This window comes from Labrus bergylta, chromosome 23, assembly GCF_963930695.1.
Source record: "Labrus bergylta chromosome 23, fLabBer1.1, whole genome shotgun sequence".
NCBI lineage: Eukaryota > Metazoa > Chordata > Actinopteri > Labriformes > Labridae > Labrus > Labrus bergylta.
Window position 1 is genome coordinate 11,825,245 of NC_089217.1, and position 15,602 is coordinate 11,840,846.

Below are 15,602 nucleotides of genomic sequence, written 5' to 3' on the forward strand. Positions count from 1 at the left end.
GTCTGTGATTTGAAAGCCAAACAAACACTGGATATTTGTCACAGCTGGTAACACTGACAGTGTTTAATTTGGAGCTATGTCCCAGTCAACACTGTTACAGAACGTTGTTTTGTCGCTGCAAAAAGTATATTCTCCCTGTCACCATATTCACTTCATAATGTGAGAACTTATACGCAATCTTTTGAAGAGTCTGTGAATCTGTTTGTGAGTGTAGGTGATCTGTTTAAGTCTCTTTTGAGTCCTGTCTGCCTAAAAAGTTAAGAGGATAACGAGGGAAAAAGTTTTTCATTGTTGAAATGCATTAATAGAGATAAAATGAGAGTTCTTAACCACCCTGCAATACATCTCAGAAGCCCCTTGTTGGTCATGGAGCCAGGGTCTGCTGCAACAATCATTAAAGGACCAAAAAAAAAAACCTTTCATTTTTTATTTAATGCTTAATAATAATAATTGAATACTTAAAATCAACATTAGATAATTAATAGCAAATGTCACTGGTATCAATAAGCTGAAATAACACCTGTTATTGGTGTCTGTTATATATTTCTTTCTGCTTCAGGCATGAATCTGGATTTTCTACTTTTTTACATTAACTTGATTCATTATTTTCTTTATCATCAGCGATGTTGATAAGTACATGATGAATGAGATACACGACAAGAGCAATACTATATGGGAGATGTGACAAATATGTGTCAACACTTAAGACAGCATAACACGACAAAGCAGAAGCTGGCAGGATCATATTGTAACATCGTATGCTGAGGGTGTTGCTTTGTTAACGCACGTAGATTTGTTTCCAGATCAAGAAAGCTTATTAGCAACCTGAAATGTGAGGGAGAAAAGGTGATGATGTGGTACCCTTACTGTGACATTGTGGCAGGCGATTTGTAAAAAGCAATGAAGTGACAATACAGAAAAACCTGACCAGTAAATCAAACAGACATAAAATCCCTACCAGCACCAGAATGGCTGTTCTTCAGATGACCCTGCACTCTTTGGTGTTTGTGTCGAGTAAAAGCAAATCATTTTTCAATACCCATTAATACTTTTATGTTTGGTCACACTCCTTCTTTGGTTGATAGTTGACATCCATGCTGAGGTATCAGATGCTATGCTGGCTCTGAGTTCTGTTGGACTAAGCACATCTTTTTTATCATTAGCATGGCTCTGCCCCTCAACTGCATGTTTGCTAAAAGTCCCTCATGAGCTGTGTTCCTCTGAACGACACATCACAGTGATTTCATGTGTGAAATCACTGTGATGTGTCGTTCATTTTTTAACGCCTGCAACATGTTTTTCCTTTCTGATCACAAAATAAGCTAATCTCACATTCAGGCTGGAGCGTGTGTGTGTGTGTGTCTGTGACATAAACGAGGCCAGAGTGAGTCACTGCCACATTCAGACTGTACCTTGTGTCTTACAAGATGTTCATAATTCCCAGGTCATGCTGTTTCTTTCAAAGACTGTTGTACTCAGATCTAATTATTTATTCTACTTTTATAAAGTGCAATCGCTCTCCTTCTTTCACTGTCTAGGTCTCTGTGTGGAGCCAGGAGACCCTCCTCTGCTCCAGCAGCCACTGCAGACCTCCAAGTCTGGTATTCAGCAGATAATAGAATGCTTCCGTTCAGGTATGTGACATAATGCATTTATTATTCATTCTTTTTCTATTAATGATCATTTAAATTTGGTTACGGCACCGATGTTTTTCCAAATGGCAGAAACAACACGCTGGCTTAGTTACAACTGAACTTTAAACAAGAAGAAAAAGAACAAGAATTTAGTTTATAGTTCTATATTTAGTTTTTTAAATATTTTTTGGGGGGGCTTTATGTGTCTGTAGTGGAGAACTAGGACAGTGGATAGAGTAGGAAATCAGAGAGAGAGAGAGAGAGAGAGAGAGAGAGAGAGAGAGTGGGGAATGACATGCAGGAAATTAGCCACAGGTCGGATTTGAACCTGGGCTGCCTGCTTGAAGGACTGTAGCCTCCGTGCATGGGGAGTGTGCACTAACACTGCGCCACACACAGACTAGATGTTATCAGAAAAATGTTTTGTTGATGAAAGCACAATGGCCGATCCTTTAGTCCTGACACCCCCCCCCCCCCCAAAAGAGTGTAAATGTACCCGGAAGCCCAGTGCATACTGTTTCACACCTTTGCAGGAAAACATATTGTCTAATCTGGAGACTTTGCTTTGTTTTCATAATGACCGGGTCCCTGATTTGTCAATACTGCATGTCTACAAATGACTGTGAGCCAAAAAAAAAGAAAATCTCCCATGTCTTGAGACTTGGCTGTCGTATTGTGGTATCTGTTAATAAGGAATAGATTGGCATTTGCACAACAGCAGACTCTTTCAGCTCCAATTCCTTTGTTAACCGAGACATATTATGAAAAATCCACTTTTACAGTGTTTTTGAACAGATATTTGGGTAACCTGAGTGTCTACCTACACACAAAATGTGAAATGAACCCATCCAGTGCTTTTTTGTGGTCTGCAAAAGTCTTTCTCAAAGACAACACAGGGAAAAATGCTCCATTTTAAATGTGCTCTCCTTGTGATGTCACAAATTGGATTCTGGTCTAAAAAAAATACCCTCCCCTCCCCTGATATCTCCACCCATGGACTCTATCCCCAGCCGAGAACAAAACTTTTACGCAGGTCCGCCATTTTTATTCTCGCTACAGAGGAGTGATGTCTGCTGGGAAAAAAGGGGGGGGGGGGGGGGGTCATTGCATTTAAAGAGACACACACACCGAAACGGAGCGTTCTGAGAGAGCTGGTTTATACAGAGTCACAAACCTCCTCTGGTGCTTGATTCATGTTATATTTTGACCAAAGCACAGCACAGATGTTTCATTATACCACAGGGGGACTGTTTGAAAAGGTGGAAAATGGCTATAATTTGTCATCTTTAAGTTAGAGCTAAAGAGGTATGTAAAGCAGAGCATAAAACATTTAAAGGTGTTTCCTTTGCTCATATTTCCTGCATGGCCACCTACGTATGTTAAGAGCCAGCCTTTTAACACACCCAAGCCACATTTCTGCTGAGCCAGTGGGAAAAGAGCATCAAATGCAGAGACCACGCAAATCTGAAAAGAGTAAAATAAGTGGCATGTGAAAGGACACAACAATGTGTGTGTAAATGTGTGTGACAGTAGGATGTGCAGGTTCTCACATCAGTGGGAATTAATACGAAAGTGTTTAGGCAGTGATTCTATAAAGTGTGTGTGTGTGTGGGTGTGTGTGTGTCCTTGCACAGTCCAGCAGACAGAGCAGTTGATCTGATTGTGTGCAAATATGAGTCACAAATCCCAACAAAGCACTGACTGCTTCTTTATGGACAAATTTGGCATTGGACACATGAGTCAGCATGCTGACGACAATGACAGGAAAGTAAAGGTGATGACAGCGGTGACGCAAAAACAGCACTTAATGTTACAAAGGCCAGGACCGTTACAGGCCTCTAATAAAGGAAGAAACTAAAAGTTGTGTTTTTTTTTTAGGGAAGAGGAAATCTGTGCCGTCAAGCTTTGTTACAGAGTGACAATAATCTGCTTGTTTTCTCTGTTCCAAGTCTTGTTTTTCTCACAGGGTTGGTAATTTTCTCCTGATACACTTTTTAAGATTTGAGTTGAAGTTATCTTTAGGTCCTGACAGACATTAATATCATGTGCTCTGAAAAAGGAGCAAAGAAAATCCGTCATCTGTAGCAGTTTTAAGCGTGTAAAAACTTTGACCATCGTCTGCCACGAGGTACCAATCTGATGAACCAATCACACACCTCCCTGTCTCCCTGCTCGTTCTCTACCTCATGCATGCATGAGCCCACACTCAAAGCATGAGCTGAGGTCCGCTTCTGGACCAATGGCGCTCGTGCATGTAAGTGAGGGGCGTGGCTTTTGAGGGAGTTTTGCTAGTTTTCGAAAATTACCAACTCTGCCTTTAAGTGAATTAAATGGTGCTTATAAAAGATTCCCAAAATACCAATCTTTTATAGTAATATTTGAGCTTTTTAGCAAGATGCGTAGCTTCTGGGAAACTGGGCTCATCACTAGTAAACAACCTTGCAGACTTCTGTCTAGCATCTAAGAGAGTAGACATGATTGAATTTAGATTCACAGTGATATAACAGCTGCTGGCTCCCTGTGACAGTGTTTCTTTGTAACTCTCCCATGATGATAAAAGGCTTGATAACAAATGTCCTACATCTCTCCCTTTTTAGTTGATGTTAGTAATTATCACTTCTTTGTCTTACAGGCACCAGCCAGCTGAGACACATGTTGCTGAGGGAGGTGGACACCATCTTTGAGTGTAAACTGTGTCGCAGTCTGTTCAGAGGTCTGCCCAACCTCATCACACATAAAGAGTACTACTGCCTGTCACGACTGCCCGAACCCGACGGTTAGTGACACAACACAGCATACAGACACACACTCATGTAACATCAGTCAATGAATGCCACATGCTTGTAATCACAGTCTCAACTGTATTTCAACCACGTCACTTGAGACATTTCCCCAATAGTCTTCATGGATTAAGAGTAGTGAACAGCTTTTTTATACATGGAATTGATAAAACTCTGACACGTTTAAAGTTACTTTAAAGTTACTAATTTGGATTTATTTACAGCAAATGAATAGCAGTGTGAAGAGCAGAAAGACTTTGTTCCCATGGAAAATCCTAGAGACAAAGAGGCGGTAAAGCATCATCCCAGCAGTTTACTCTAACGAAAGGTGTCCAGTTATGGTGTGCAGTAAACTTATTTACTATATCCAGTGGGACATTTTTACAATAGGTCAGCAGATCTTGCATCTTTTTGTTTTGTTTTCCTCCTTTTTTTTGTAAAATGTTTAAAATACTGCAGCAGACAAAACAGGTGAAACGATAATTCCAAGGGCCGGACCCAGCGCTTCAGTGTAAGCTGAGGAAACGTTAATGCAAACTTGTTGGTTTCTACAATTTAAAAACAAAACTAGGGATGCAACAATTCTCAATACAATAGTGAACCAGATAAGTAAACTCGAATGCACCACAGTCGGGGGAAGCTGAAAACACATTATCTTCACATGGCAAGCGGGGAAGAGATGCAGCAATATTTGGAAGCACCATCAGTGTTTCCCCTCGGTTGGAGTTGTAGCAGCGGTGGTGAAGTGGAACAATGTTTAAGTTGCGTGCAATTTTTTTAAATTCTTGTCATTAAAATAATTATTAACATTTATTGGACAAAATAATCAACCAACAACCATCCTATTGTCATAACCCGGCTCATATAGGGGAAACATTGACCATCGTCTTTTAAATCAGTGCTGTGGGAACATTTTGGTTTCAGCGTTGAGTTTAATGACAAAGAGACAACGGTAAACAAAACAAAAAATACTGTCTGCAAATATTGTTTCACACGTGCCACCTTCTCAAATGGAAACACTAATGGAGTTTGACTTAGTTTAAAGCAACAGACTACAGGATGCTGTTAAGTTACTCACATGAAGCTGCTGATTGTTCCACACACAGACACCAGCTTATTCCTGTATGATGCAGACGGGGTGAGAGTGGACGGAGAAAAGACGAAGCAGCATTTGAAAGAAAGTTACCATACACGATGAAACACTTCACTGATTCTGTGTGAAAGTCCACAAAAATCACTGAAATGTCTTCCTATTTGTACAGCAGGTCTACACGGCACTACTTAAACGCTGCTTTCTTTTCACTGAGACTTTAAGCCAGACACAAGGAATGTGTATACATAGAAAAGTTGTTTTGCTTCAAAGTGAAATAAAGAAATAGATTTGGATTCAAACAATTTGCTTTTTATCTTAACTTTAAAGTTCTCTAAAGAATGGAATACCAAAAAAAACAAAACAGCGGGGCCTTCAGAACCGAACCGAAAAACTGTGACCAAAAAGAAAAGGTATTTATTGAACCGTGGGCAGACTGTATTGTCGCATCCCTATGAGGCATCCATACACGGACCTATGCTCAGAATCAATGATTATTTCATTGTATTTTCTTTCACATTCTGCCACACAACATCTGTCTCCCGCTCATTGTTCTCCGTCTGCACACCGCGGTCTTTCATTCCATTACACACATAATACACAAAAGCTCACATATACACATCGTAAAGTGTTCAATCCATCAATCATGTCTGGTACCCAAAGTGCAGTCTGTCCTCTCCTCTTCTCTTGAATCCCGAAGAAAATTGACTTTGATCTCGCAGCATTGGTGTTTTATCTACTTCTCATTAGCCACCATATGTGTCTGTGTCTCTGCTTTTTTGATGCTTAGAAGTGGTAGCAGACTGAGGGAAAGGATGAAACTTAGGAGAGTCTAAAAGTAATTTCTTTGTTACCCAACTCTCCTCTCATCTCCTCCTGAAAGAGAAATCAATCTCAACAGAAATGGTCAATTATAATTTTCTCAGCTCTATCCCCTATAATGATCGCTGTCGTAAGAAAAGAGCCTTGTTTCATCATAATCTTCTTTTCATCTGCCTGTTCTCCTAATGATCTTGTTCCTTGCACCAGCGACTTAATTTTTCTCAATCAAGAGTCAATTACAAGTGGCTGAATATGTATAGTATTGTTATTTTGATAAATGACTTAATTGGTGTCTGTTTTTCATAAATAAGACGCTCAGCATTATTGCATGGATACAAGATAAACAAAAGTGTTTTATTTAAAAAGCTTAATCTTTCTCCATTCAGCCCTGACACTGGACTCATTCAGTGTCCAAATGATTTGTGCTCCATTTTTTTAAGTGCATAAAATCCATCCGTATCTCTAGTTATGAAGACTTCTACCAAAGAAACTTGTTCATTTACTAAAGGTGGAGTATTGACTCAAAGAAAGCTCAACAGAGGCATAGTAGTTTATTGAGTATAGAAAAAAAAGTGTGCAAACAGAAAATGTTGGATGGCACTGAAGCCGTATCCTTTCAGCACATAGATGGACAATAACACATCAATTTTTTCCCTCTTGAGGACTTCTTTTTTTTTTGCAACAAAGCTCAGATTCAAGAGTAGGGCTTTTTGACATGTGTGAGATTATCTACTCAGATATTTAGGCTTTCATCTGATGAAGAATAAAAGCAGGCTGGGGTTCAGGGTCTTGCTACAATACATTTTGAAAGCTTTTCTGTGTACAAGACCAATTTTGAATACCTATTTTCAACTAGAAAGCGTGCTGTGTCCTATATACCAAGAGACCTATATACCAGTGTACAATTCGGAGACCATCGCACACCCTGAGTGCAGCTGCCACCGTCACCCCCTCACAAGCGACCTGACGCAATTGAAAATTTGCCCCGATTCATTGTGTAGTGCATGCAGCCACCTTGCTGGTATATATAGAAGTAAAGCAGGCTTGTGGTGCCACTTTTGAACTATTTTTCTGCCTCATTAGGTCACAAGTATTCCTTTAAAGAGAACAGTTGTACGCTGTTAATTAGATAAAACTTAAAGAGTGCTGGTTTGATTGAAAACACTCACCAGCCAATTGGTCGTGGGCTGTGGGTGCTGACCTCACAACTATCAATGTCAGGCTGAGAGCTCAACTACTTTATCAGTGGCTAACAGGAGTGCAAACTCGAGATGGCAACAACAGATGGCACGAGAAAGAGCTGCACAGAAACTAAACACAGCGAAATAGTCACACAAGAAGGCAGATTTCCCTCTGAAAGACCCCCAAAAAACAAGACGTGTCTTATAAACTTTTCTTTATCTGCTCTGGTCCATTGTTACTAAGTATTAACTCACTCCAGTACAAAGCTTAGTTGCTATGTTAAGGCTAAAAATCCCTCCTGATCTGTAAATGAATTAAACAGCCAGTAAAACAGCACCTTATAATCACTTGTATACTGTGGAGAAATCCATCTGGTGGATGTTCAATAATATAAGCAAAAAAAAGCAGTAGGTAATGTTGCTGACATTGGCAACGTCATGAACTGCCTCGGATGTCTGAAAGTGCTGCACAGTTGTCCACACTGGATTGTTGATGGACGGTAATTTCAGACAATCACTTAAAAACTGAGCTCAGCAACGCATTAATAATACAATACAATACATTTTCTGCAGCCATAAAAGTAAGAAGTCTAATGGTTCTAATGGTTCTAGTCTAGTTTTGGACCTGAAGTAAACAACTCGGACTAAACACCAACTTGACTGTTATGATCATTCAAACATTATGTCCTATAGGTGATGACCGACAGAGTGTAGCTATGAAGGACTTACTGGACGCCATATATCCCCGAGCTGAACGGCCAGACTACGTTGTCCGACTGGAGCCCATTCAGACCACTACCAAGGCTGTGTTCCAGTACCTCACCACCGAGGAGGAGCTGGCTAGATATCCATCACACAACCCCAGGTGCGTGGAATTCTAGCGGATGGAAGTTGTACTCAGTCTACTGTAGCATTTACTTCATGCTTTATCAACACAAGTCCAGAATGTACGGTTTTGTTTCTATAGACTTCTTAGACCCTCATTGTTAGTTTGGGATTTAAAGCCACTCTCAGCTTTTTATTCATCTCGGGCTGTTTTGTCTCATCGTCCTTCACAGTGCCAGGGAGAGTCCAGTGGCTTGGGAAGGAGAACAAGTGGAGGGTGTAGACAGCAACAAGCCGAGCCAGCAGGGAGGGCCAGAGAGCCCAGGGCTCAATCATTCACAGAGGAGATGGGAGGCTGAGGAGGAGAATAAAGAGGAGCAGCCGCAGCATGAAGATGAAGAATCCACTAGTGGGGTAGGAGGCTGGACATGCTCCTGCTGGGGATATGATGCATTTTAAATGCCAAATCAGAAGAAAGACAGGCTAGTTCTCCCCAACAGAGCCGTTGATCATAGTTGGTCAACCTGTTCTTTGTTCTCTCCTCCCTGTCCAGGTTGAAGATGTGACAATCTCCTGTTGCCTGTGCGGTCAGGACTTTAACTCTCGCCGCAGCATCAGGCGCCACTGTCGAAAGATGCACCAGACCAAACTGGAAGAGCTCCGAAAGTTCACAGAGACACGTACAGTTCCCACAAGCCTACTCTCTATGGTTAAAGGTAAGAGTTTACATAACTTATAGTTAAAAAAAAAAGGTTATTTCTTAATTGATCAGCGCTTTAAGATGTGGATTGGGAAAACGTGCCTGACATAAACCTACATGTAGGAGCCATGTTTGCGAAGTGCAAACACAAATTGTTCCAGCAGGTGTCGCCTTTGGGTTAAGGTGAAACTCTATATAAGTAGGAACTATCACTGGGGTGTCAGGTGTTGTTAGACGGGGAGCAAATACACTTTTTTGACCGCTGTACGCCACACTGAGGTAACAGGAGTGATTGTAAATGGACAGGTGTGGATTATTGTTTGAACAGTTCACATGCGACAGTAGTCAAGACATTGATGGAACGAGGAAATAAATATTCCTAAACAAAGAAGATATTGGACTGTCTTATTTTCGAATGCTTACACTCAGGAGCAAAGCCGGCAAGTGCGTCAATTAATAGGCTAGATTAGCCAGTGGCTTTAAGTTTGGGCTTAGCCGCTATACTACATTTAAAATCAGCAATGTCAGTTCTTTGTTTTTGCTGCTGTTAAGTACTTGTGTGAGTAAAGTGCAGGGTTCGATGTGTAAGGATTTCTTCACATTTGACCAGTTTTTTTAATGTCACAAGGGTAAATTGTGCCTGTTAAAGAAATTACATTGAATAATAAATTGAACTATCTGTGTTTATTTTGGAGGTCGACAGAGGACTCTCAGCACACCGACTGGAAAATCCTGCCCGGTGTGCCTCAAAACCTTTGCAACTAAAGCCAACGTGCGTCGTCATTTCGACGAGGTGCATCGCGGCATGAGGAGGGACACCATCTCACCCGGCTTCGCCTCTCGGCCCGGCCAGCCCTTCAATCTGGAGTCCACACCCCCCAGGAAGAGCAACAACTCCTCTCCAACACGTGGACAAAGCTCAAAGTCCACCCCTGTGAGCTCAAAGACGCCGCCTTCAAACCCGAACCAGTCCAAACCTCAGAGTCCGGCCCCGGCCTCTCCACAGACGACCCCTGCTTCATGCCGCTGCACTCTCTGCAAGAGGAACTACAGCTCCCAGGTTTGTTTGTCATTAAACTGTGAGATATCAATCTTGTCATGTTTGTGATGCTTTGTAATGTTAACCCTGTAGACCCTGGTAGAACCGTGTCATGTTACTGCAGTTCACTCGGCACGTCACACAAACAAGCAATTATCGATTCAATCCTAACAAACAGCTCTATATACAGAAAGAAACTGAAAACTTAAAACTCTTATCTTTCCAAGTGCCCTGAAGGGCCTGTCATTTTTATACAATCCAAAGTGAATCAAAACTTGGGATATAATTACCACAGATATATATGAGGAGAGAGTTTTATGGAAAGATAAGAGTTTTAAGTTTTAAGCTGAACGGCCTCAGCAGCACTTTGAAGTCTAGGGGGTTATACGGGTCATCCTAAATGTATATTACTTTGTTTTTTTCTCAAGAAGGAAAATATTATTTTGTGTTATTTTTCTTTTTCTGTTTCAGCTCATGTTGAAGAGACACATGCGTATCGTCCACAAAATATACAGCATCAAAAGTAACAAGAACGCCACTACGCCTACTCCCTCCACTCCTGCAGCCACTCCCAACAGCAGCAGCACTACCACAGCACCAAGCAACAGCGTCCGAGTGAAGGAGGAAGCAGTGGAACCTTCAGAGGGAGACGATGATGATGAAGAGGAGGAAATTGAGAGCAGCCCAGCGCCCTCTCCTAGCGGCAGCACTGGAACAGCCAAAGGTGTTCCTGTGGCACACAAGGCCCTGAAGGTAAAGGAGGAAGAGGCTCCGCCCAGCCCAAAGATGCCGCCGTCCTCATCTTCCTCAACCTCCCGCGGCGCAAACGTGTGCAGCGCTGTGGTGCCCGCCAAAATGACCAAACTCTCGGTGGGCTTTGATTTCAAGCAGCTCTTCTGTAAACTGTGCAAGCGGCAGTTTAGCTCCCGCCAGAATTTAACGAAGCACATTGAGCTGCACACGGACGGCAACGACATCTTCATCAAGTTCTACCGCTGCCCTCTCTGTCGCTACGAGTCGCGCCGCAAACGCGACGTCCTTCGCCACGTAACGGTGGTTCATAAGAAGTCGTCCGCATACCTGGCCAAGATCATGCCCAAACTGGAAAGCCGGGCCGTGAAGAGGCTCGCCGAGGTCGTCCTCAACAGCCCGAACCCTAGCAAGAGGACGGGCAGCAGCATCAAAGAAGAAGTGAACGGACGCCATGTTTCTTCTTCATCCTCTTCCTCCTCTCCCTCACCCCCGGTCACTCGCAAGCAGGAGTGCACCACAGCGCCTTCAGCCACCACTTCAACTTCCTCCTCCTCCTCCTCCTCTTCCTCTGCCCCGCCTCCGCCTCCACCTCCGCCCATCACTCGCAAGCAGCAGGACCTTTCATCGCCTGCGTTGACCCCGTCCCCTCCTGTCACCCGCAAGCAGGAGAGACAGCAGACCCACCAGCAGCATCGGCCCGTCAGCCCCCCACTGACCCGTCGCAGCGACAAGCACACGCACCAGCGCAACTCCTCCTCTGGCAATCAAACCCCACACACCCGGCGACAGGACACCCAATCAGAGAGCAGCGGCACAGGGTCCACCGAGGTCAGAGTGACCAGGAACTTCTCGCTCCACGCCTGCGACCAGTGTGGACGAGCCTTCGCCAAGAAGGTAATGGACTCTGAGCTTCTGACCAATCGTTTCTCTTGTCAAAGTAAAATGATCCACTGTATGAATATCAGTCTGAGGGGTCAGTGTGTGCTTAGATAGTTCTCATTATACTGAGGATCATTCCTGTCGTCTGCTTCTTTGTCTCAAAAAGACTCAAGGGAAGGTTTAAGGGACTTTATTTAAATTTGAATCAAAATCCTTTTACTAAATGTGTCCCTTACTTCATATTGTGGTTGATGAGCTGAATCAAACTCAACATTTAGATGTTTTTTAAATATATATTTTTTTAATTCTAAAGTCTCTACCTGTCAAAAGTGATACAAAACCACTTTTTTAAATCAATTATTCAAGATATAAAAAGAGGAGAATTTGGGAGTATGAAAACAAAAAACACAAGTAATTTTAAACACTTTGTTATTAATTAAACAGAATAAATCATCATATTTTTTTATTGTTGTTCTCTTCAGAGGTACTTGGAGTCTCACAAGCGTAGCCATCGTAACGCAGCGACAGCAGCAGCCAACAGGAGGAAAGGAGTCAGCACCCGCTCCAAATCTCTGGTCTGGTGAGACACACAACACAGTGAGTACACTGAGAGTTTACCTCCTCTGCAGAGACTCTGTTACTTCACGCCTGTCTGCACCTCCTCTTCTCATCCCCCCCCCCCCTCTTTTTCTGTTCTTCTCTGAGTCACAGTAGATATCTCTACCATCTTGTTTTCTCCTAGTTGCAGCAGTGTTTTTAAAAACCACAACGAGACGCCGCTGTGTGGTGTGCGCATGAGCAAATGTGTAAAAGTCTGTGTGTGTGAGGTTCCTTTGTGGAAAGAGATGTGTGTGTTGTTTTTGTCTGTGACAAAGATCATTCACCAGGATGAGAAATGAGGGGGGACAAGTCATTCTGTAGACTTAAATGGACCACTCCGCCGTTTGCCAGCTGTTTCCCATCTTCCTCCTACTCATTTCTGCGTTTCAATCAGACCCATTGGCTTCTTTTTCTCTGTTTTCTTTTCTTGCAGTTTGTTTATTTATGCTCCCTTTTTTCCCCTCACTTGATTCCTCCCTTTCCCCCTCCTTCTGTTTTGCTCTTTCCACACCTCTTACCTCTTCTTCTTCTTCTCTCTCTACTCACAGTCTGCCGGTGATAATGAAGGGGACAGACACTTATGAAGAAGAAGCCGTATGAAGTTTCAGTTAAGAAAAACAATGGTCGAGTGGAACAAGCTCAGCAGAGAGAAACAAACAAGAGGAGTGAAGTACAAAGGAATTCCACCTTTTGCTTTGGAACCAAATATATTGTTGGAATCCGAACCCTTTTTTTTTTTTGTATAGTTACATTATGAAGCCAGCCAGCTTGCTGGATGGTGGCGCTGCTATCAGAAGACAGACTGTAGTGACGAGAAGACTCACTGCGGCGGTTTCTATCTGTATTTACTTACAACAGTTTGTAAATAGAGATAATATGCAGAAGACTGACTTGTAGAGCTTTGCTCTCTGTAAAAATCCTTCAGCAAAGGGACAACGTGAGACAATGGAAGGACGAGTGTGTCAGTGAAGAGGGATGGAATCAACTGGACCGTGGCCGCCACAGAAAACTGGAAACTTTCTTTTCCCCCGCTTGAGAAAGAAAAGGATTCCACTCATGCAGGCTCAGACAGACGCACACACAAACCTACCTGCCTTTTTAGCTCTGAGCATTTCAGATCAGTTGAACAGTACTCACTTCATTATTATTATTTTTCATTTTCTCCCACAGTCTGATTTTGTTTGATCAGCTTTGCAGTGACCAACAGCAGCCATTTCTTTTATCACAGGATGAATTGTTTATCGATTGCAAGGTTTGGTCAAAGTAAGGAAAAGAAAAACCCAAAGTATATTTTGTTCTTCTTAAAAATGATGTTTGCTTCTTTTTATTTCTTGAAACACTTCTATCAATTTCCACTCACTTGTGTTTGCTTGTTATTTTCTTCCTTGTTTGTTGGACTGCATGTGGAAAAAAAAATGTTCAAAGGAGTTTTTCCATCTTTGACCAACCCCTGTTCACGCTCTAACTCTTCAGCCAACGTGTTAGTCCAAATGATATCTGTGTCTTAAGATGTTCATTAGCCTACGACTCTGAGCTAAGAGAGCAATGCCCTGAAACAAGACAGAATACCAAAAACAAAAGAAATCACTGAAGTGGCACTAATTATGATGGGCTGAAGGTTATGCAATGATAATACAGATGCTTAATGAATATTAAATGACAACGGCTTTACGTTAATGTTCTGCTAAATGTGGATTATTTTTTACTTATAACAGCTGACATTGTTAACTCTGAGGTGTGCAACCACAGGCCAAACATTCAAAGTATCAAATTAACACCTTTATTATCCCCTTTATTGTAAATCCCTTCTGCTAATGCGCAAGAATCCAATTTACAGTAAGATGGACGAGACGACTGCACATATTATTGCTCCTGTGTTTGAATACATTTTTATGTGGAGAGGTTGCCGTCGGTGTCACAATAACAGTCACTCTTATTTAAATCGTAGCAACCATTAACTAGAAGAAGACTTTTTCTTTTTAGTGACTTATTGCTTTAAGTCTTGCAACTCTCCAGAAATTCGTCCTGATTGGCAAAAATGCACTTTCACAGCAATGTGGCGCCCGGTGATTTTTTTTTTTTTTTTTTTAAAAGGCAGTCATGTCTTAACAGGCTTGAACTGATACCCGCTGTTTGGGAATCTTTAGTTTGTGGTCCTCATCCTGATGCAATGGGGCTAAATTTGACCACTGTGACGAAAAAGAAAGCTCAAGAGCTCATTCTACAAACTGAAAAATGTACATCACACATCACATGCTGTTTCACAACTCTGTCAACTTGTCTTGACCTTCATCTATGGATTCTCTGCTTTCATTGTTATCTCTGCTTGTACTCAAACTTCGAGCGGCAGCTTTTGTTGGTTTACAGCAACAGTACCCAGAGGTAGTCTAGAAACACTGGCACATGGTTCAGGAGGAAGATATTGAGAAAGACCAAATGTAGATACGTCTTAATGTTCAAACAGAAAGCCATGAAGTGGAACAAAACCGGAAGAAAATGAAAGACCAAACTTTATTTTTATAACTGCTGCAACAAGGTCTTGAAAACATGTAAATATGGATTCATCCTCAACCGGATGATATAAAGTATAGTTATTATATCAGTGAAAATAGTTACTGAATTGTACTTAACTGTTGGTTGACCATTTCCTTCAAACATGTCTGACTAGTTACAATCTGTCTGTTTTACGTTGTTCCACGATTACTTTATCTCATTCCTTTTGAAGAAGGTTTTGTTGGAATGAGTCATGAAGTGAAAAGGCTTCAAACCTTGACATCTTTTCTTTTGTATTAATATCATTTCTTTCATGATCAGTTGTAACATGTTATTAAGCTCACCTTCTACAGAAACCTGAGGAGAGTTCCAGAAGCCTTTCAGATGTGACCAGAATGTTAAAACGAACCACTTAATAAATAAAAATGTACTGCTTCAAACCTCACCGGGGGACTTTGTGTGGCTTTTTTATTATTTTATTTTTTTGTATATGACTCACAAACTTCCATCAATCATGTTTGTTTGTTACTGTGCATGCAGAGAGGGGATTTCATTTGCCTTCTCAGGAATTGCTTCTTTCGACATTTGCATTTTCACTCATTTTTTTTTAAAAGATTACTAGTTTCCCTTCCTGCATTATTTCCTGCACTGCAGTACGTCATTTCTTCTGACACCTCAAAGAGTGATACAAGGATTTATGCTGTGAATTAAATCAGAGTTTGAGCACATATGAAACAGCGTAACGTGGAAAGAATCAGTGCAGGGTATCTTACTGCAGTATGAATAAAAAGTTTAAAAGCACACAT

The 15,602-nt window shown here is 41.7% G+C and overlaps 1 protein-coding gene across 2 annotated transcripts in view; it reads left to right on the forward strand.

Annotated features, from left to right (window-relative positions):
* znf800b (zinc finger protein 800b) overlaps nucleotides 1-15,241 on the forward strand; it is a 29,643-nt gene extending 14,402 nt beyond the window's left edge. For both annotated transcript variants that reach the window (XM_020644059.3, XM_065951426.1), the window contains 9 exons: nucleotides 1,539-1,634; nucleotides 4,267-4,410; nucleotides 8,201-8,372; nucleotides 8,566-8,746; nucleotides 8,886-9,048; nucleotides 9,728-10,092; nucleotides 10,543-11,718; nucleotides 12,186-12,300; nucleotides 12,852-15,241. In XM_020644059.3, coding sequence (XP_020499715.2) covers nucleotides 1,539-1,634; nucleotides 4,267-4,410; nucleotides 8,201-8,372; nucleotides 8,566-8,746; nucleotides 8,886-9,048; nucleotides 9,728-10,092; nucleotides 10,543-11,718; nucleotides 12,186-12,287 — 2,399 coding nt within the window. In that variant the 3' untranslated portion in view covers nucleotides 12,288-12,300; nucleotides 12,852-15,241. The remainder of the gene's footprint in view (nucleotides 1-1,538; nucleotides 1,635-4,266; nucleotides 4,411-8,200; nucleotides 8,373-8,565; nucleotides 8,747-8,885; nucleotides 9,049-9,727; nucleotides 10,093-10,542; nucleotides 11,719-12,185; nucleotides 12,301-12,851) is intronic.
* Nucleotides 15,242-15,602: the final 361 nt, after the last annotated feature.